At 40.0% G+C, this 23,152-nt stretch overlaps 1 protein-coding gene across 1 annotated transcript; it reads left to right on the forward strand.

Annotated features, from left to right (window-relative positions):
* The first annotated feature begins 12,723 nt into the window (after positions 1-12,723).
* On the forward strand, positions 12,724-22,247 carry st7l (suppression of tumorigenicity 7 like). The gene is made up of 15 exons (XM_037251052.1): positions 12,724-12,914; positions 13,340-13,422; positions 13,650-13,809; positions 13,890-13,944; positions 14,047-14,162; positions 14,378-14,456; positions 14,790-14,878; positions 14,972-15,072; positions 15,142-15,256; positions 15,333-15,405; positions 15,485-15,587; positions 18,914-19,064; positions 19,208-19,300; positions 19,637-19,776; positions 21,173-22,247. The coding sequence occupies exons 1-15, from the start codon at positions 12,746-12,748 to the stop codon at positions 21,266-21,268; spliced, it is 1,623 nt and encodes a 540-aa protein (XP_037106947.1). The 5' UTR covers positions 12,724-12,745; the 3' UTR covers positions 21,269-22,247.
* The last annotated feature ends 905 nt before the right edge of the window (positions 22,248-23,152 follow it).

Below are 23,152 nucleotides of genomic sequence, written 5' to 3' on the forward strand. Positions count from 1 at the left end.
ACAATGTCCAAGCAGAGCCCCGAGAAGGAAAATAACACGCTTACGGCCAAAATACTTTTCCATGACACGTTTCTTGAGCATCACACACGTTACACACTTTGGGCTGTAGGCCAGTTGTCCTGATTCTGACCTCACACTTTTCGATCACTACTTATACATAAAAGGCTACGTCAAAAAGATTTCTGGCCAGTGCTGGGTGTGCCGTTCAAGTGGCAATAATCTCTGTAGGCTAATGTAATGTAAAGTGGAGGAAATAATACAGTCGCACAGGTGCAGATCCATCCAAGTATCGATACGATCGAATCAAAACAATCTTGGAGTAGGTGTTTGGAATAAAGGAATTGAAGAGAATATGCAGATTACTACTACTTTGTACATTGCCACTTAAAACAACAATCTAGTTATGTTTCCATTGACGCTAGCATAGCACGTTTAAGAACTCAACAAGATTGTTTAATTTTCACAAAATATATTATTTGAGAGGACATGCAATTTTTTTAACCAAAAAGTACTAAACTAAATCCTAACTAATTTGGTAAACACTGTGCAAAAGTCTTGGGTCACCACTGCTATATTCTATTTACACAATAATTGATGCAGGGTAGAGGAGAAAAAGTACAAAATGTATTCCTGACAAGAATGCTTTGGTCTTAAATTACAGCTGAAGAGTGGTGCAAAAAACACCACAATTATTTCCTGTTAAAGTGTTCTTGGTTTGCATCTATTTTAAGCATTTCTGCTCCCTTGTAACCGGAATGAAAAGTCATTAAAACCCCCTTATAGGTCACTTTCATTTCATGGCAATACCTTTAGCATTTAATTCCACTTTGTCTCTCTAATTTGTCATCGCTTGAAGGTCTGAGTCAAAATAACAAAAATACTCGGTTGAGAATCAAACGAGGGGCTTCAGCAAGTGAAAGTGCTTTTCATTTAGCTCACCAGAGTCTCTTGGAAATGCAAAAGTGAAAAGTTAAAGAGAGCTGAATTGCCTTCTGATTGAGCTTAAACGGATATAAAGAGAAATTCAATGGCAGAGAAAGTCAAAAGCAAAGTCATTCATATAAAAAAGGCAGAAAGCATTTAATGGGCCTCTTTGCTGTCACACTAACTCATGAGCCTTAATGGCAAAAAAGTACATCTTTAGGGGGAACAATATGATTTTTTTTTTCATTTAATTCATGATTATGCTCATGACTGACTCATCTCGCTACTGGCTACCATTTCCTCTTTACTTTAACTCTGAATGAAAAAAACAAACATTGTTGTTACCGATGAAATTGTCCAACTAAATATCAATAACTTCTACTTGATATTTCTGCCACATTGGATTTTAATACGAGGAACAACAATTTCATATTAGCAAATAAATAAATAAATAAATAAAAGCTCAGACCTGCTTGTTAAAACAATAAGAAATTTGTGTGAATTAGGAACTTATTAAAGTGACATTAAATAATATTTCCAAAGTTCTGCATGGCTGTTACAGATGAGGGGACACACTCATGATATGAGAGAATACCATTGAAACAGTTTACAATGATACATAGTTGTCTCTTGAATGTTTCGAATGACAACTCACAGTCGCAGCATTGATTATATAATGTAAAATGATCCTTTTTTTTTGGATGAGGTGCAGTGAGCACAGCATGCACAGTAGTGAACCTTTGCCAACCTTTTGGAGGAGCTGACCTCCCATAATGACACTATGTTGCCTCTTGTTCCATTGCACAATGGTCTATTCAAACAAGCCCCCCCCACCAACCCCCCACTCCTCCTCCGACCCCATATTCCATGCTGTCAATGAGCTTCTTTGCCACCAACAATGCGCCTGTTTGATTAGATTACGGCCATGCACAAGTGTACCAATAAAATCAGTTATCTGATAGAGAAAATTAGCACAGATGGCTTTTTTTTCCTCTTCCCCAAGCTCACTATCCTTCCATTTTACACTTAAATAAACCCACCTCATCTTCATCATGTTCTCATTGGCCGACCTACTTGTATGGGACTGGAGGATGAAAAACGGGGGGTTGAAGGAGCGAACACGATTGGGAGGCGGGGGGGAGGTTGGGGTGGTAAATCGAGGGGGACGCCCTTTTGACTGGATTTAAAAGTCTACGGCATTTCATTTCCAGAGCAGAGGCAGCTTCATCTCCTTTCAGAGCCACCTAATTGATTAATGTTTCCATCTCATTGTGAGGGAGGGGGAGGGAGCTTAACTGGAGTCCTTTCTCATCTCCTTTTGCCCAAGACTTAAAAAAGAGAAGTGCCGCACATAGAAAAAGACAAGACAGAATGGAAGACAGAGGGATGAAATGAAATAAAATCTAACTTTGCAGTAGATTGAATGTATTAGTTGAAGGTCACAGATAATTCAAATCAAAACAAAAATGATGAAATAGTACAAAGCAGAGATGTTCTGCCTGGTCCACTTGTAATCCAACAGAGCCTTTATCATTCTATTTGCATGTTTATTTTCCAGTATAATGGAAAAAAATATACATCAGGATCAGAGAGTGAGTATAGTTTCCAATCGCAAAAAACAGTAGTGACCTTTATCCGACATGCTGTATAAAATAGAAAAAGTCACCAGGTAGTGGTAGGACGGCGAAAGTGACGAAACGTGCCGAGGCCTGCTACAGACAACGCGGAGGTTCTATCAGGCGGAATGCTTGCACAGCGGGTCCTCGATTTGTGACTGAATTCTGTCACAATGCAAATTTGTAAACAAGTCAGAACATGATATAGGCCAGTGACTCAACTGGTGGCTTGGGGAAAATTTGAATGGTCCTCCATTTATGGTGCTGTTTTGAGGTTAGAAATTAGCCAACCATTCATGTAATTATTTACTAAAAGGAAGAGATCAGTATGAGAAAATTTCTGTCTATATTTTGTACACTTGAGCTATTTATTAAAAATATGATATGCAGTCTTTGACCCGTATGCTTGACTGTCTGAACAAAACCTTTCCTTGAATTTCCTTAACTTTTTATATCCCTTGTACAAATAATGGTAAACTTCTTTTCATATTAGCCTGATATTAAAGTCAAGTCAAAATACAACACGTAAAAATATAAAATATATTTTCATGTTTTGATCTTTTTAGTGCATGACTAAGTTGAGATCTTCTCACTGTTGATAGCGCTGACTTTTTGCTAGCAGATAAACAAGAGGTGTCCAGGCTTGTTCACTCTTAATATTGACATTGGTGGAGCTAAAGGATGCTTATCAGGCCGATGCAAAGTTTGCTGATGAGTTGATCATTTGAATCAGGAATGCTGTATAGTTCCAACTCCATTTCCACGACTAACACTACTACCCCATCATTTTTATCATTTGATGAGACGTGAGCCATTCCTTATGCGCCGCAATCACATACAGTCCCTTTAAGATCCTCCCCCACCGAGAGCAATTTTCATCAGCGCAAACGACATCTTGGATTTGAAGATAACACCGGGATACAACGGTGTGTCGTGTTTGATTGTCGTCTTGTAACATCGCAAAAGCCATTCTCAGCTCATGACACGCTTAAACAAGCAAGGTGCTTATGTAACTGCTTCATAATGCAGCTTTAGTAACCAAAGCAAATGAAGGAATCTACTAGTCAAACAAAACACACACTACACACACACATGGATTCCTGTCTTTGTCCTGGGTGTGCATGATGATATTTTTTCAAATGCTAAAAAAAATGATAAAGGTAGAGCTGTAAAGAATTTCCTCCATTGAAGGTGACTCACGGCAGGAAGTGGAAAATCGAATAATAAGTGCTGCACAAACACGGCGTGCACACGCACACGCACACGCCCATAGTTGCTGAGCATAAACAGTTTAAGAGAGAGAGTGTGATCTCGGGTGTGGTCGTAAGGAGATGGGAAAGTAATTTAAGGCCTTTTCTGTTTATAAATTCAGATGTGCTGCAAAGCCTTTCACGGGGGTCATTAATATTTGACAGTCAACAGGGCTTTTTTTTTTTTTTATCAGAGAAAGATTTTATTATGATGACTTTTCTCCGCTGCACATGTAAAGTCTTGTGTCGCACCACATTACAGGCTTTTGCTTTTATCTCCACCACCTCACCTCGCTGTTTTACTGCTAGACCCAAGAGTCAAAATGAGGACGCACCATGTAGTGAGAATAAGACCTAAGTGGAGCATTTTCTCAAGGCTCCATAGTCAGATGTCTCCGAAACATATGCAAAAACTGACAAACATACTAAATTACAGTACTAAATTGATGAGCGCTTTCTGTCTGTATATCTCAGAAAAGAAAAGAGGTGGTTCCACCGTTCCAATACTTTTGGAGGGGACTGTGTTGGTGGACAGTCCATGCATGGTACTCAAAGAACAAGTCAAATATTCATGCCTTCGAAACTAACACAGCTGATAACAGGATGCTATATTTATGTGAATTGCTGTATATGCAGTATATGCTGTAGTGGGCAGAAACATCAACACTTTGAATTAAACAAACCCTTTGAACCTTTTTGTGAGTTAGATGACATTAAATATTTATTAGAAATGGCGGTATGGTCATAAATATTAATTTGCAGCAATGTTTATATGCGCTGAAAAAAATTATTGACCGTTCAGCCTATTTGTGTATGTATGACTTCATCTTACAGTAGAAGTTCTCATCTCAAGATATCTTTTCATGTATGAAACAAATAAAAAAAAACACAAGAACAAAATACTACAATGTTATGAATTTAGGAGGAAGAACAAGAATTTTGACCTGATCATTTAAAAACAGAAAACAAAAATGAAATAAAATTAAAGTCTAATCTTTTAAATTTGAAAATTCTTAATGGTTTTTTTAAAAATAAAGAACATTTAAATAAACAAATAATTGCCTCGATCTGATTAGAATTTGTAAAAAAACGGAAGCATGGTCTCATTCAATGTGCACCATCCATTATTTTCATGTACAATGCACACAGGTGCAGCCTAATTCAAATGGACCACATCACCGCAGCCGTACACAAATCCCGGCTTGTCGCCATGGTGACGACTACATTACATAAGCTCCCTTTTGTATTATGTTCACTGTAACAATATTTGTTTTAGCGAGGTTTTTCTTTTTTCCCCAAATGTCACTTCGTTCGCCTGGCCTTAAAGCACTTCTTTGAAAAAGACTTGAAAAGTTCAACACGGATGCATCACAGTCGCAAATATTGTTTCTTTTTCCAACCTTTCAGTCAGTGGAAAATGGATTATCATTCACTTCCTCAACTGACTGCAACAGGTCCACTGTGGCAGCTTTCAGCGTGGGATTATGACACCATTGAAAGAGGAGTGACATGATTGACGGGTTTATTTTTTCATTTTCAGGCGTCTCATTTTGCATTCCACCGAGACTGCAAAAAAAAAAAATCTTAAAATGAAAATAAATACACCTTATAAGTTTGACACACCGCAGAGAAAGGCGTTGTTCCGAATTTGATTGATTATTAAAAGTTGGTTGCTAGAAAGTTGCAAAATTGCTGCCTGGTTGTCATGGTAACCAGATTCCGCATATAGATGAGGCAGGACGGAATGAATTGAACCGGAGTGTGGCAAGTGGATGTAAAGTGTGCCCTAATTATTTATTGTCTCTGTATTTTGATACACCTGCGAACAAAGAAAATGAAATATCACTGTCCCTCCTCTAATTGCTTATTCAGCCGGAAAGATTTTCATTGTCATCGACGTGAAGATTTTTCTCTGCGATTGTTTTGTTTCTGTTGCATTGTTAGTTTATGTTTTTGTAAAGTGCTTTGCAAAAAAAATGCATGATTTTGTCATAACCTTGCCATCAGCTCACCGCCACCGCTGAGTGATCAAAAAAGCCAGTCTTCTCCATAAAGCGAAACTCGTTGAAATGGCTTCGTTTTTTGCGAAATGACTAATTTGTGTGGGCGATTTAAAAAGGCTCTAAAATAAGTGTTCAGCAGAAGTGGCTCATTTTGTACTTGACGCTTATTGTTTCTGGTACCAATCACGTAGCATTAAAAACAGACATTTAATAAACTCAAAGGAAGAGACAAAAACTGGAAACTAATAATAATTATAATAAAATCATTTCTTTTTTATCATCATATTTGGGCTATATTGTGACCCCCCCTAACCCTACCCCCCCCCCCCCCCCCCCACACACACACACACACAAATAACAGTGATGGGGTTGTTAAAATTTAAATTCAAAATAATTTAAATAATAATGGTAAGAATTAGAATCTGGTCAATTGTTGATTGTCCCACGCCGGCTTTTACGCAGAGTGCAGACTTGGTAACATTCTGTCACCAGATACGTCGGGGGGCGAGGCTAGATGAACGCCGCACGGCCCGAAACACGCTAGACTAGACCCTCGCTGGCACGAAAATCAATTTGCACCCGTTTTTGCGCCGGGTGTCTGCCAAAACTGGGCCACCAAACTTTCCAAACTTGAGTTCATCCTGGGTCACATTTTCCAAGGTGTCATGCACTTATCCTGAAACATTGAGCTGAGTGAAATTCAGTTGAGGAGTCTTTGCAGACACGATCCGGACAGGACGAGACAGGACAATCCTGAAATAAAGTCAATGTGACAAGATGGTTGCTTTCCTCCCTCTGCTGTGACAGTTCATTCAGGACGAGGGAAAAACCGTCAAAAATGCTTAGCTTTGCTTCAGCGGCCTCCATTACAGTGCCCGAGGCAACCTGGCAATGGATTACTAATAATATTTAAGCAGAATATTTTCCAAGCCGCTATGTTACTTAAAATCTGCTTTAATTGTCACAAGCTGACATTTAGAGCCTTGCAAAAACTTTCTTGTCTTCATTTGAGGTCAGCCCGCCGCACCGTTTGGTGTTTTCGCTTGTTACATTTCTTAAATGTCTTTGTGGTCGCATCACTTCCTCCCAGGCGCTCACTCATGTGTTCTCTGCAAAGAAATGAGAGGGGAGAGTCAACCCCATCACGCAAATCAGAAACCCAGACAAAGCCCGCTGAAATGGTTTTTACTGCTGTTGTAATGTATGCCGCCCAGCAACACCATTTCTAACACCAAGTTTAGGCCCGACCATATCTGTATAAAATTTCTTTCTCAGGACAAACATATCAAGTCAGGGCAGAAGGATTAATAAGACCTCTGATTATTATTCTTGTCCGAAAAAAAAAAGAAGAGAATAACATAAAATGTCAGTCACCGGTGTTCACGTCATCTCGCAAACGTGAGCAAGACCAAACGACAGCTAACGTGCGTTCAGGTACATGTAGCATTGACTCTTCCAATATTCACACAGTGTGCTTCTTGTTTAACATAATGTCTGCTGTGTGGATGATGATAAATGAAATCCATTACATCCACTCATGGGCATGCGGCATGTACACGCACACACACACTCACACACACACACACACACAAACACACACAAGCACAGGCTTGTGTTTAGAGCAGAGAGGTCAGTACATATGCAGCAACCATAGGGCATGTATAGTGTACCTCGGTGCATAAATAAGGTAGAGTTTGGAAATCGTCCAAATCGTATGTTAGTTTGTGCACTTTTACTTTAGTAGCAGGATATTGGGACAAAGTTCACATGATGATAATAAACATGCTGCCTAGCAACAACAATTTGTCAGAAGAAGTCAGGACCTACCAATTTTGAGTATGTAAAACTAATCACGACACTACACAGTGTTGCAAATAGTGTTTTCCACTTCATACTTGAATCTAGGCGTCAAGGTTTTCAGTTAATAAATATGGTAGATGGAAATTCAAAAGCTGTTTTGTCCGACAAAAATGTGCCTTGTGGTTAAAGATTTGCATCATTTGTGACAGTAGACAGCTCAGAAAGGTTGTTTTATTGTTTTGTTTATATGTGTGAGTCTTGGACTAAATTTTCACTGCAAAGAAACTTTCACTGACTCTCACCGTGTTAGAATTTGTGTGTTAGATATACAGTATGCCTGAAAGAGGCGGGGCCTGATGGAATGGTGTGTGATGGAATTGGCCAATCTGCTCGTGAGTGTCTAGATGCAAGCTGTGATTGACAGCAGTTGCATCCTGCATGTTGCTCATGTGTGTTGATTCGTTTTATTTGTCTCGAAAATATAAAAATATTATTAGTCCCCTCCACCAGAGCACAACAGTTCTTAACAAAGAAGAATGTAGACAAGTTGAGTTACTAATTCCTAAACTCTCGTGCTTGCGTCCTTAATATGACAACCAGATCTTCCCGGAGAATCCTATGAGACCATTCAAGGGTTTTTTCGACCATGCAGACCATTTCTATTCAAATAAGGATTTATAGTCTATGCCCACGCACACTATGCACACACATTAGTGTCAGAGCACAGTTAGTTGGCTGTGCACTGATGAGAGGATGTCAGTCAGCCATGCAGTAATGTTCACTGGACTGACCTCACTGATGATCTAACCGCAACAGACATCCACTCAGTCCAGCCTGGCCCCAATGGAAACTCCCATGAACGTCAGTGTGAGACATGCTAACAACAGCGAGCATCTCCACTGGAACGACATCATAAAATGGTTGATAGCTATTTAATAACTAATAAGCCTAAACTATAAATAAAGTGTTAAGGTGTTTGTTGAATGCAGTTTACAGGCGTTCATCATTGATGAACTGCCATATTTAATGGCCATCTGATGTTATTCAACATCAATATGACATCCAACTCTGAGGTTTGATATGCTCACTAGACAAATGATAAGTTGCACCTGCAACATTGAATAAAAAAAAATGACACATTGTTGTTATCACCTGCCTATATGATTACATAGGTTAAATCCCATCTATTGTTTGTTTTTTGTTCACGTGCAGGCTATAAATCTTGTGCGGCGTCCAAGTCGTGCGCATGTTTGTGGCTCATCAATCAGAGGGGTGCAATATTTGTGTTTTTCATGATGGATGTGGATGGTTGTGTTTCGAACAGTACAATATCTGCAGTAAGGTAAGGAGTTTGTGTTTATGTGTGTGTGTGTGTGTGTGTGTGTGTGTGTGTGTGTGTGTGCATTTGTGTGTGTGTGTGTGTGTATGTGTGTGTGTGTTTGTGTGTGAGGCTTTTGTATTGCTCAAGTGTGGTCATAAATCATGGAATTACTGTACCAATCTTTTGGGGCTTTAAAGCTTGTCCTTGTACTGTAAATTTTATTGTTCGTGTTAGGTGGCACTTAATTACTTCCTACTCGGCTACTGCTCACTTTTGTTGTTTAATTGGAGGACAACATTTAAAAATCATCCACAACACATTTTTTTCTACTTTCAGATCATTGGCTGTGTTATATGTAAATACATAGGGCTACATATATAGTAGATACATTTGACTGTTTTTTTCCACATCAACTCAGAATACTCTATAATATAATATAATATAATATAATATAATATAATATAATATAATATAATATACCGTATAAGCCGCATTTATCATTACATAAATCAATGCTATCTTCTATGGTAATTTTTTTTCCTATTCAAAGCAGAGTGTGCTGCATGTGGTTCATGTCAGCCTTGAGTTTTCTTTTGAAAAGCACGTAAAGGTTACACCAGTCTCAAGATGCCGGCACAAACCACACCAATAAAACAGCATCCTCATCTGCTTTCACACGCTCGTGGTCCAACCTCATCTGGTGTCTATGCTGCAGGTTTAATGACAAAACAGTGTTTTCAAACTTTTGACTAGTACTGACTACAAAAAAAGTAAAAGGTGTATACAAGTTTATAACAATAAATGTATGAATAATTCATTGTTTCTATTGTTAGATTGGACCTGTTAATAATTAGGTGACTTGAGCTAGGCCGTTGTGTTGCTGTGACCTTTCCTCCTGGTTTGGCATCTTCTTATCTGTGACACCCTTGGCACACTTATTAGTTAATTCCAGTAAAGGCCGTAGGACCACATAGGTGAGGCGACTGTATCTCGATCTTTCCGGCATGAATAGTTCAACTGAGAATATCTTCTGGGACTTACTATTAACATAGCAGGTATTAAAGATAAAAGATCAGGGTGACGGATTCCCCCAGAAAATAACGTTATTATTAATAATTGATTTTATAGAATTCATCAAGCAATTGTTTTACATGATAATTTTAACAACTTTAAGTTACAACTTTTTTTTGAATTTACAATCCATCAATGTATTTAATGAAACAACTATTGTAAATATGTACAGCTTATTATTAAGGCTTAAATGAACATACAGATGCTTTAATGACAAAAAATATATACAGTAATATGAGTCTATACTTGCAAATTTTCCATTCCGACGTGTATACTTTGAATATGTTATGGGAAAAGAGCAAAAAGAGCAAATCTGTGTGTGCTGCATTTAGGAATTTCAAAAATAAATGTATGTTAAACATTTACCTCGCATCAACCGCAGCGCTAGCGCTGTGACAACATTAGCGGCCTAATTAACATTATAAAGAATAGTTCTATATGCGTGTGTGTGTGTTCTTTGCAACAATTTTGACTGCGTAAAGGTAACGCATATGTATTATTCATCGTCTCTGCCGCAACTGTTTATGCTTATTGGGAACTGCATTCAGTGACAGCATGCTCCCTGCTGCATCACCATCCATACATTACTGCAGCATGTTGCATAAATTATGACCCCCCCCCTAAAAAAAACACATCAAAATGTACCCATAACCATATTTGCTCACATAGTGGTCTCAGCACCCCACGTGTTGTGGAAGCCGTCTCCATCTGTAAAACTAATGTTTACAGTCGTGTTTAAAAGGGAGGATCAGTGGAGATAATACATTTGGTGGGAATGTAAGAAATATGTCGAATGTTATTAAAGATTATACAATAAAGGCATTTGTAGGAAATAAAGGTCTTCATAAGCTGCACAACTTGCATACAATGCATTGGTTATTTTCTGAAGTGTTATATTGGCTGCTATTTGGAGCACCCTTTGTGCTCAATTATAAGCAATATGGCAATATGTAAAATTGCATTTCTTTTTTTTTTATGGCCTTACAGAGAACGAGACCCTGGGGTGAAGTCATTTTTCTGAGGCAGCATTCCACTCAGATGTGGTCAAAAACGAAAAAGGAGGAGGGTGAATATAGAAAACACACGCATTTTTCTCCATTTTTTTTTTTTTTTTAAATGAAGTGTTTTGAGAGAAATGAGTTGTGCGGTGGAGGTAGTGGAGGAGGAAAGGGACCAGTCATGTAAACTTGCTGAGTGGAAATACTGTGAGGGACGAGAAGCAGTCTCAGAAAGTTTGACCCCACAACTCTGCAGTGGACCAACAGATAAATGAATATTATGGGCTGCAATCTTATCATCTTTGCTTGAGTCACATGACATTTCTATGTATTTATGCACAATGGTGCTTTGCGTTTTTGCATCTTGGAAGATCTGGCCTCTTAAGTAGCAAATGCATTCAAGTGCAAGCCCTGATCAATTATGAATGATTAAAAGAGGACTCTTAAAAGCTAGGAGAAATAAAAAAGTGTTAGATAGATACCAGATGTGAAAATGGTAAATGAACCTTTTAGCACACAGGTGAGCGGGGGGGAATGTTGACCTAATTGCTTGTGACTGGCTAACAAATCATGTGTTTGGGTAGTCAGTAGCCTATCTTTCATTTATGGGCTATATTTTCTGCATTCGCATGGTACAAAATGTTCCGTTTGTTCTCTGTTTGCCCCAAACATTAAAATGGTGCTGAGTTTCTCGCCTGTTACAAACCCATTGGCAAAAATGAGAATAAACTTGCTAGGAGTTTCCAAGTAGCAGCCGAGAAAATTAAAAAATTTAGAGAGTTGTTGGGCAAAACCTTTTTTGTTTTGTTTAGGGATCAAATTCTCATGGATTCTTGACTGACGTCTTGTCCATTACTATGATCAATAAATAGCCATTTTCAGTAAATAGGAGAGTGAGATTTCTTTCAAAGTGAGCAAATTAACATACTCAGCAAGAGAGCTAATAATTATTTCTCCTAAAAGACTTGTGCTGAATTTGTTTGACGTGATCTCAAAGCATTTCCATCTGTGACTATTACCAGGAGGTGGAAGGGTTGACATGAGGCGGGGAGGGGGTGAGTGACATTAAACTCAAACAACTGCATTTTGTGTGAATATATTAAAGATGCAATAGCCCCACCAGCTGGCTGTAAATAACAGCACATTCTGGGGAAATTTCCAAGGATGCAGTTTTCAGGAAGACCTCAAGGGAGTACTTGCCAAATGGAAAACAAATGGGATGATGAATAGGGTGTACTGTAATTTTTTGGCCGTGTAATTAACCTAGTTAATACATTTTGATGTGGCCTGTTTCTGTGTTTTTATGTAATTTTCGAGCGATTGTATACTACCATATACATGTATAATTACGTTCTTCAATATTTTACATCTGAATGTTTTTTAACTTTTTAAATGACCTTTTATTATAGGTGAAATAGGCATATGCGATGTGATCTAATTGCTCGATAATTTTATAATGGTTTGAATAAATTATTTAGTTTAAAACAAATAATGAAAGATAACATAATTGAACATTTAGGAATTATAAGTACTGACTACATATTATTGACTATTTTGTGTCTCATAATTGTTTCCTTTTTAATCGACATCACTTTTCGCTTGTCGCCCTTATGTAATAAAAACACCAGCAATACTACTACTACTACTACTACTACTACTACTACTACTAATAATAATAATAATAATATAAAAACAAAAGGCGTCTTTATTTCTGGTCACGTGGGTCGTGTGTTTACAGACATCCGGGGAGGGGGAAGAAAACATGGAGGACTCCACTGGCAGTAATCCCCAATCTCCCGGTTTCATAGACAAGTTAAAGTCGTGGCTCTCGTGGTCGTGGACGTACGTGTGCTTCGTGTGGTTCGGCATGGTGGTCATCATGATCTACGTGCTGTGGAGCCCGCTCAAACTGCAGGAGAGCCTCACTTCGGGTGAATGGACGCCCCTACTTGTTAGCTTTTGTTAGCCTTCCGCTAGCCTCTGCTATTTGCCATCAGACAGACGTTGCAGTGTTTTGACACCTGCTTATTTATCACTTTTTCGCTTTCCTTCTGTAATGCTTATTTTCGCTTTAAAGCCAATAGCACGAATTTCATGCTACTTTCCTGATATCTTATAATGTAGATTTTGTTTGTATTCTTAAGAATTGACCTTAATAACAGACGTGCAGTTTTGTTATTTACCTCTGTAGGTATTTAACTTTAGAACAATTGAATGGTGATACTATATTTATCTGCTGCAGCTTTTTCAGTGTTTACCAGTTTTTCTGTCTGTCCATCTGTCTAATTGTCTATTTGTGTTCATGTGTTGGTTTTGTGTCTCTAGTTTTGTGACCTATCTGTACTTGCTGTTTCAGCATCGATGTTTCTGAATACACTGACCCCCAAGTTTTACGTGGCTCTCACCGGGACCTCTTCACTCATCTCTGGACTCATCCTCGTGAGTTCAAAATGAATATTATTGTTTTGGTCCCGCGAACCCCCTTTTTTTTTTTTTTAAAGTACTAAGTAGTGTAGAAGTATACATCCAAATGACCAAGCTTAAAGTCTTCACGCTGTTCACCACTTGGAATGAAAAAGCACAATAATATTTAAAAAATAGATCACGCTTACATTACATTGGACAGCATTGACATATGATGATTTTGTAAATGTTCCCTGTCACAGATATTTGAGTGGTGGTACTTTCGGAAGTATGGCACGTCCTTCATCGAGCAGGTCTCCGTGAGCCACCTGCGTCCCCTCCTCGGCGGAGTGGAAAGCAGCTCCACCACCGGCCTCTTCTCGTCTGTCAATGGGGAGGCTGAGCCTAGACCTAGCGTGTCAGGTAAGAAACAGACACACATTCAAACCGTAACATCTTCAATGCTAACATAACTAATAGTATTGATGTGTTCCTCTCCATAGAGTGCAAAGTCTGGAGGAATCCTTTGAATCTGTTCAGAGGAGCCGAATACAACAGGTATTCAAAAACGGAGAAATAGGCTCTGGTTTTTGAGAAAAAGAAAGTTTTTTGTTTTTTTATATAATTTTTTTCATAACCTTTTATTCCTGTGGTACTAAGGTACACGTGGGTGACGGGAAAAGAACCACTGACGTACTATGACATGAATCTGTCGGCTCAAGACCATCAGACCTTTTTCACAGGAGACACGCAGCAGTTCAGGCCTGAGGATTCGGGTGCGTGGCAATATCATTATTACGCACGCACAAAAATGCACCCTCTGTCAGAGACATATACATTTGCAGTCACACAAACACACTCCAATGCTTATGCACTCACACACAAACAAAACAATAGATGTACACACAAACATGCTAAAAGACGCACTCACACACAAACACATGTGATTCAGTGAATATGTTGTGATATGAATTTCTTCTTGTCCCTACAGTCATGCAGAAGGCCTGGAGGGAAAGAAATCCTCAAGCCAGGATTAGAGCAGCTTACCAGGCCATAGAGATGAACCATGAGTGAGTCCTACTCCTAAATAGTATGGGTGCATGTACTATAGCTCTGTGGGGGGCTGGCCTTTATTTGCCTGAATGCATTTTTTGGAATCATATGAAATTGAATTAAATTAGTGTGACATTACATTGGATTTCAAGTGAAAGTGGAGTCAAAAAACAAATATAAGAGGGACTATTGTGGCGAAAGGCAGAACCACACAACAATGTGGAAGGACCACATACTGGCCAGATGTTTGTTGGATCATCTTTTGAATTTGCCACCTCTTAATCTCTATTTGAGAAAATGCAATTGTCTTCAATAAAAGTCCTGTACTGAAAACCTTTCTTTTTCTGCAGATGTGCCGCAGCCTACGTGCTTCTCGCAGAGGAAGAAGCCACAACAATCACAGAAGCTGAGCGCCTCTTTAAAAAAGCTTTGAGTATCGGTAAGCAATGGATGTGAACTGTGTGTAAAAATATAGCGTTTTATATAATTTTTAGGAATGAACAATCATTTTAGTACCTGTTGTGTTTTGCAGCAGGCAAAGACATCAACCTGCTGGTTTACATTAAACGCAGACTGGCCATGTGCGCTCGCAAGCTTGGGCGAATTAAAGAAGCTGTGAAAATGATGAGAGACGTAAGTGAGAAACACAACATTGCGCTGTCCCGTTGCTGCCTGTTTTGATTCATTTGTATCCCTCGACAGTTAATGAAGGAGTTCCCATTATTAGGGATGTTAAATATACACGAAAACCTCCTGGAGGCGCTCCTTGAGCTTCAGGCGTACGCCGACGTGCAGGCCGTCCTCGCCAAATACGATGGTATAACCGCACTGCACCCCAGCCGCATCTCCACTATCGCTCACGTCCTTTTCTATCCTCTCTGCTTCCACCTCAGACATAAGCCTCCCGAAATCGGCCACTATATGCTACACATCGGCCCTGCTAAAAGCGCGGGCCGTGTCAGATAAGTACGTATCCTTCCCTGTCATATCAAGGAAAAAAAAAACATTTGAGGCTTTTCATTACAGCTCGCTTTTGTTTCATCAGGTTCTCCCCAGAGGCAGCATCGCGGCGGGGGCTGAGCACCGCCGAGATGAACGCCGTGGAGGCCATTCACAGAGCCGTGGAGTTCAATCCGCACGTGCCCAAGGTCAGTGAATCCGTCTTCGTATTTCCCTACCACTCTCGGTCCAGCAGAGGGCAGTGTGATATCACTTAAATTCCCTCCTGACTGATTATATTACATTTAAATACTTCCTGATCTCCGAACGTGTGAATTACCAAGTTTTAAGATGTCTATGCTTTGTTTACCTGCCAAGGGACTACGAATGTAAATGAGCTTTTTGCTCATTTTGGCACATTGATGCAGGTATTTTACCAATCATGTGCTTTGTCGCTTTCAAATAAACAGTCAAATACTATAAAATACCAAAACGTACCGCATAGTGTGTTTGACGCATTTGCTACAAAACACATCACTGTTAGACTTATTGGACATGCACATGAGCCATGAAACTGGATCCTCGCCTCTAACTTCTGTGCCAAGGTGTGGTGGATTCATAAGTCCGACGTCATATCTGAGTGAGAGAAAAGTGAGCGCCGGGTGAGGTTGTTTGGGGGATTGGAGATGTCAGAGAGTCTCTTTGATCCAACCTTTGATTTTCATGTGAGGGCCCTCATCTTCATCATCTTTCCACCCCCCCTAGAACTGTGAGCCCACAGGCCTCTCATCAGACACCCTCATCTCGTTTCTTAGCCTCTCATGTTCCCTCATCCCCCCCCTCTCGTCACCTGCTCAAGCCCAACGCAGACTGAAAATCGTGTCGGCTTTACAAAAAGGGCCCTTTGGTATCCTTGTCTGTTGAACGCTGCCCCCATGAGTGAAAATGTGCTCTTTTTTTTATGCCAAAGCGGGAATTGTAATGATTTTAACCGCTGTCTCCGTGGCTTGACACAAGATGACAGAACGGAGCATCTCAGCCGGGTCACACCGCAAAATGTACTCATCTTCTGAAGGACACCGTTTCCCCAGTATTTCCTTTTTTCCCCTCCAAACATTTCAATCAGTCATTATTTATCCGCGTGGTTTGGAAGCTAACATCCCGCGGCTTGTTGGTTTAGCTGATAAAAGTGTGTCGGCTACGCCGATCTGCTTTACATTTACATTGGCCTCCAAAGGCGTTGCAGTCTTCCTCGCTAGTTGACAGTTTCTCCTCTCACCTCATTGCGGCTGACAGTCTCCCGTCCGGATTCAAGAGCTCAGATGTGTTCGCCTACAAAGACTTGGCTTTCTTTTCACTCGTAAATGGACCCGGAGTATCAAGTTGGCACTCGTTAAGGGTTTCTGCTTTAGGACAGTTTTGTGACACTTCACACACAAGTGTCATAATTACAGGCCCCGATGGTATTGTTCCTCACCGTGTTCCATTGTAGAAGAGGCTGCAGATTGGAGTCAGAAGGCAGCTTATGAGTTATGCTCCGGGCTTAAAAGTGCCCAGGGATAAAAGGAGAGCACATGAAACTCAATCCCTTCATCAAAGAGGCGACGGTGAGCGAAGAGGCAGATCTGAGAACAAGAGAAGCGAGGGAGGATGGGGGTGCAGGCCAGTGCAGAGAACTGAGGTGTCACCAGGTTTAATGCTGCGGTATGCAAGCAGGGACAGCTGAGCCTCTTGCAATGATCAATCTTCGGCCATGTGCATTGAGCGTGCTGTGTTGCCCTTTTCTTCTTTGCGTTTTGGGCCCGGGTGCAACGATTTTGAAGAATAGTCTACGATTTTGTTGACAATACGATCTGTCTTTATATTCGTCACTTCAACTGTTGTGTTTCACGAAACAATAATATGTATAATTCTTATGTACTGTACTTATCATGACACTAATAGCCTATAATATAAGGCTTTATTTGTGGTGGGGTCCACAAAACAAAACCCCAGAAATTCTCCTAAAGAGGGGACGGGTAGAAATGTTGAAAAAACCTCCCGGAAAAATTGGAAAATACCCAAAAGTCGATTATCTGGCCTGGTAAGCCCAATTTGACTATTTTTGGTTCACCATCTTTAAAATGATTCTTATTTTATTTTTGCACCAATAAAAAAAGATGTAACTTTGGAAAATGATACATTTTTATGTACAAATACATTTGGACATTTTAATGACTGTCAAATTAATCAAAGATATTGCAATGCATCATCTAACTTGAAATTTAACCCATTCTTTTATATCACTACTGTGTGGTGGCATCACTAAAATAGCAAAAAGTGAAAGAAAAAGTATATATTTGTGAACTCGCACCTGTAGATACTCAGGTGAAGTCTTGCGAGATTTGCCGTTATAACATGCTTTGGTTTGAAACGTAGTTGAATACCGGTTGAACTCAACAGTTGTTTTGGTCAGATTTTGGAGACTCCGTATCGTTCAGGTTCTTCGGACATGGGACTCCAGTAGGGGGATAAATAAAGGCAAAAGGACGCGTCTGACATGGATGAACGAGAGTCAGATGGTAAACCAAGCGTGGGCCGCATGGTCGCCCGGGTTGGCTGGTTGGCTGGATGAGCCTGTGACCATGGGAGGGGATTAGACAGGATTAGCTCAGGAAGGGGCGACGGGGGTAACCTTCCCAAAGTGTTTGAGATCCGGAGCGCTGTGAAGCTGGCCGCCCGGGAATCCAGCCTCGGGGGGCATACAAGGGGGGTTGCAATGCGGGTTTTGTTTGACCTATAGTCCTGCCACTCCCGAAACCACAGACATGACAGATAGAGCTTGGCGTGTTCATCAAAGTCCACGGGGTACATCTTTAATACGGATGGCTGAAGGTCTACATGTGGGATTGGGTTGTCAGCCCGGTTAGCCGACTGAGTCACTAGGACAAAGTTACAACAAGACGGGTGGGTGAGAAGTTGCAAATGCACGGAATCACTATAACACACCTCTCTTTGGGAAGCCTCACCCTCTCTCCCTCCTAGCGAAAAAGAAGGCTCTCGCTAAATACCTCACATGAGCAAAGTATGTTTTTGGTCTGCTGGGAGTTTGCCAGAGGGAATTGCACAATGGGATATAGTCAGTGAGGCGGAAGAAAAGGAATTATAGGGGAGGGAGAAACCAAAAGAGATTGATTTGACCACAAAGAGAAGACTTTTTCTCCTTTTATAAAGCTAAGTCACATCAGGATGATATGGAAGTAGATTGCATCATTGCATTGGAACCCATTTTTACTGTTGGGTGCTTTGCTGGAAAAAAAAAAAATAGAAACAGATTATGCCTTTTGTGTGTTTTTTAAAAATTGATTTTACACCTAGATTACGTATTTGTGACTGAAAAGTGTATTATCGTTAATCAACAACCATTTTCGAAGGAATGTAAGTCAAATCAATTTCATTTATTTAGCCCTGAATTACATCATATGTTCCGGGTTCTGTTTCTTCTGTGGAATATGAATAAAACAGGCAAACTGTTTCTATCTTCTATATTATTTAGTACTTATTAGAAATGAAGAGCCTGATCCTGCCACCAGAGCACATCCTGAAGAGGGGTGACAGCGAGGCAGTGGCGTACGCCTTCTTCCACCTGCAGCACTGGAAGAGGGCCGAAGGCGCCTTAAATCTTCTCCACTGCACATGGGAGGGCAGTAAGTACCTCCTCCATCTCTGTTGCTTGCACACCTTTAATGACAAATTGCTTCTGAAGAGGGATTCATCACTTCTCTCCTCTTATTTTATTGCTTTTGTTTTTTTTCTTTTTGAGTTAATTCAAGTGTTTATGTATATACAGCCTTCCGGATAATTCCCTACCCACTGGAGAAGGGTCACCTGTTTTACCCCTACCCAGGATGCACAGAAACAGCAGATCGGGAGCTGCTACCATGTAAGCAAAAAACAGAGACCGCTTGATAAGAGGAAATATTAACTAGTACATTTGTTGCCACTTTCCCATAATGATGCCACATCATTTTTTTTTACTTTCTCGAAGGTGTGTTTTTTTATTACAGTATATTGTTATTTTACTTTATTAACAGCATGAAAAAAGAAGTGTAGTAGTTGGAACGGATTAAGGGCATTTTAATTCATTTCAATCTGGAACCGTGATTTGATACACAGGTAAAATGATTTACAAGCTTGGTCGAAAATCAAAGAACCACTGTCTCCATCACAGCTTTTCTTTGTCAATTTTATATCCTGGCTCCACCTTGTCACCCTGCAGCATTCCACGAGGTGTCGGTTTACCCAAAGAAAGAGCTTCCTTTCTTCATCCTCTTCACCGCGGGCCTTTGCTCCTTCACCGCCATGCTGGCCATGCTCACACATCAGTTTCCCGAGCTCATGGGCGTCTTCGCCAAAGCAGTAAGTATCCCCATGTCTCGCGTTCTTCGCCTTAAAAGGCTCCTCCAGATCGCGGCTCCTTCAGCTTATCTCCGTTTGACCCCCCACTGTTTTTTTTTTCCTTTTACGAGTTTAAATAATCTTATTTGCAATGTGAGCCTCCTGCGGTAATTACCGCCTTGCATTACTGTCAGGCTCATGGGAGTCGTAGGCCCGTAAAACGTTTCCCCCGCCAACACAAGCGGAGGTATCGCCGGCCGCCAATTGCAAACACAGCCGCATAAAATTCGATGTGCGTGACTTCCGTGTGCTGTTTATTTACAGCCAAGGTGTTGTTTGGCGGGCATCTCACTCCACGGCCGTCATGTTTATTAGTCCGACCGACGTGAGGCCGAAACACGGTCCCCGAGAACATCGAGTACTTCTTTGTTTTGTTTTGTTTTGAGAAAAGATAAGGCGCAGATGGGATTTCAAGTTTGGCAAGCTGGCTTTTGTGTAAATGTTCACAAAATGTGACAGGGTTAGGGGAGACACAATGTCTTCTTTTTTTTGTGAAGGAAAAACACTTTTTTTCTTAAGCTCCTGACACGAACATCCAAGTCAGGGCAAAATTGCCATTTTTTTAATTTCTGAAAGTTTCAGATTTTTCCATGAGACCTAACTGGAGTTCGTGCGAATAAATTTGATTGAATCCGATACATTTCCATTGAATGACTCTATTCCCCCAGTTTTAAATATTTTCAAAATTGGTGAACAATACCGGTAATTATATTATTTGAAGAACAATGAAGAAATTACACTTTACTATGATGACTGGGCGATATATCGGAATCATATCGATATCTTCTAGACATCGTATGAGCATTTGAGACATTAATATTGAAAATTAAAACAGTACGGTCAGGCCAACCGCCATTTCGGGGGAGAAAGCGACCAACATGAGCACAAACGCATTTCTGTCATAAGCAAGCGAGACACAGCTGTGTGCTGTCAAGCCACGGGAACACATACTACATATATTGTGTTTTACAACCATACTTAACCATATTTAGAATTTCATAAGTACCAGTGGATACAATAACAAAGTTCGTGGGAAAAATATTCGAGTGGTCCATGCCTTGCTGGTCCATTCATTTGAATGGAACACCTCGTGATTATTTCCCACATACTATTTTTGTAGTGACCTGTGTTTTTCTAAATAGACACGATCATTTTTTGTGGATTACAAAAAAACTGTATATTGAACGGAAAGCCTAGTTGTCGGTTTATGAACAAAAGTGAAATATTTATGCAAATGGGGGGTGTCAAATTAATTATGACACACTGCATGCATCCAGCCCATTTTGTAACGGTGGTTAGAATGTCACTTTCTAAAGGTTATCCAGTACAGTGGCACTCAGCTTCCCTCCCTTTCCAGTTTTTCAGCACACTCTTCGCGCCACTGGGATTCTTCGCAGACAAGATGGAAAGCTTCATGCCGTCCAGTTTTTGGCACCAACTGACTCGGATCTGACCCCAACACGCATACACACACCGGGGGAAAACAAAATTGCTCTCCTGCCCTCAGCATTACTGTCTACTTGTCGCTTTGTTACTGATTATATTGGCCCGGGTCGTATCAACAAAGCAGTCAGTACCACTCTTAAGACACTCGCTCTTCCAGCTGCCTGCAGCATGTCCAAGAATTCGGCATTTACATTTATTTGTCACGAGGGGGAATTTGAAATGGTTTGCACTACTTTTTAACCGGTGGTACAATAAGATGTTTGACACTACTAGCCATTATCCGTTTTGGCACAGCACTCACTGATGTCATCCTCAATAGCGGTAAAATAGCAGAATATTAATGATGATATCACACTACAGGCAACATAAATTTAAGTATCTGTTTAGAATTTTAGCTCTAAAGCCGAAGGGGTCCAAACTTGATTTCCGAAAGTCGATGTCAACTCAGACTTTGTCAATGATTTGTGGTTCTCAGACCAGGCTCACTTTCTCCTCTCTGGTCAGTGACGATTTCACACGCCACTTTCAAGAGTGTCTCAGGCACCAAGGAATGTTGAAGCACATTTTCAATAGGTGATAAAATCTAGACCGCAGAAACCAAAGCCCTACAATTTTCAGGATATAATGAAATCGAATTAATTTGTGTAACAAACCAATTTGCAGGTTCTAGTAAACACAAGGCATCCACAGCCACGGGGTAATATTATATCATTTCATAACTCGCTACAATCACAAGTGATAAAAGTGCCTTTTTTTAGTCTCGTTCTAAAAAAAAAAATCTTAACCAGGCATTGACTCATCACCGACAGACATTGTTTTAATTCTATTTAATGACACAAAAAATTTAGGGCTACGTGTTGAAGCTTACTCATGAAAAAATTCAAATCAGAAGTGTAAAAGTACATGCTGAAGACAGGAGACTCTCCCCATGTTTGAAAAGCGCTTGAAACAAAACTCACAATAAAATGACTCCTGTGAAAGTCGAATATTTGTTTTGGGGTGTTTTTATTATGCGTCCTTTTGTTTTTCATCCACAAGACTCCACATTTTCCTACCGGTCGGAAACGGCAGATCTTTCTACGGGAGGTTCAGTTGTGTCTGATCGTTGTATAACCATTCTCTGGTTCATCCAAAACGGGACATATTTACTAACTAAAAATATACCCAGAAGCTTTTTGAAAATTCAAAATTACCTCTGCAGTGTCTGCTTTGTTTCAAATCATTACATGTAAAGATTGTCTCTCACCTCATCAAAATGTTCATTTATTCTGCGTCACACTGTGGCAGGCAATGATTATTCAATATCTGTACCATCAGTCACTGGTATGGCTTACAGCTAAAATGAATGACTTCATTACAGCGAGGCCATATGGGCTGCATGCACTTACAAGAATGGCCTAATTACATCATGATGTTTCTCACTTCGATGTATATATTCATATATTTATCATGTGATAGAGTTGAACATGCTGTTTTTAGGGACGCAGCACTAAATCACTCTCCTCCCTCCCAATATGCTTAGTATGAAGAAAAAGTACAGATAGCTCTTTAAAAATTCTACTGGGATTGTTTTTAGTTTTGTTAAACTTTCAGACACCCCTGACATCACATAGAGCCCTCATTTAAATCACTTTGTGTCTTAGAAGAGGGAAATTTATTTGTTTTATTGCTTTCGCAGCAAATACACAGCATTTTAGATTTGAAGTGTGTTGAATTGTACTACAGCACAGCCTGTGAAGATTTAAGGTATCATACCATTCAGAAAGCAACCAAAATATTCATAAACAATGTGTCTTTAAGAGTTGCATAAAAATTTTGAACCATCACCCTGTACACATTTACAAAAATGTTTGTCTTGTTCTGCAAAAACAACAATCTTAATCTTTTAATC

This window comes from Syngnathus acus, chromosome 5 (assembly GCF_901709675.1).
Source record: "Syngnathus acus chromosome 5, fSynAcu1.2, whole genome shotgun sequence".
NCBI lineage: Eukaryota > Metazoa > Chordata > Actinopteri > Syngnathiformes > Syngnathidae > Syngnathus > Syngnathus acus.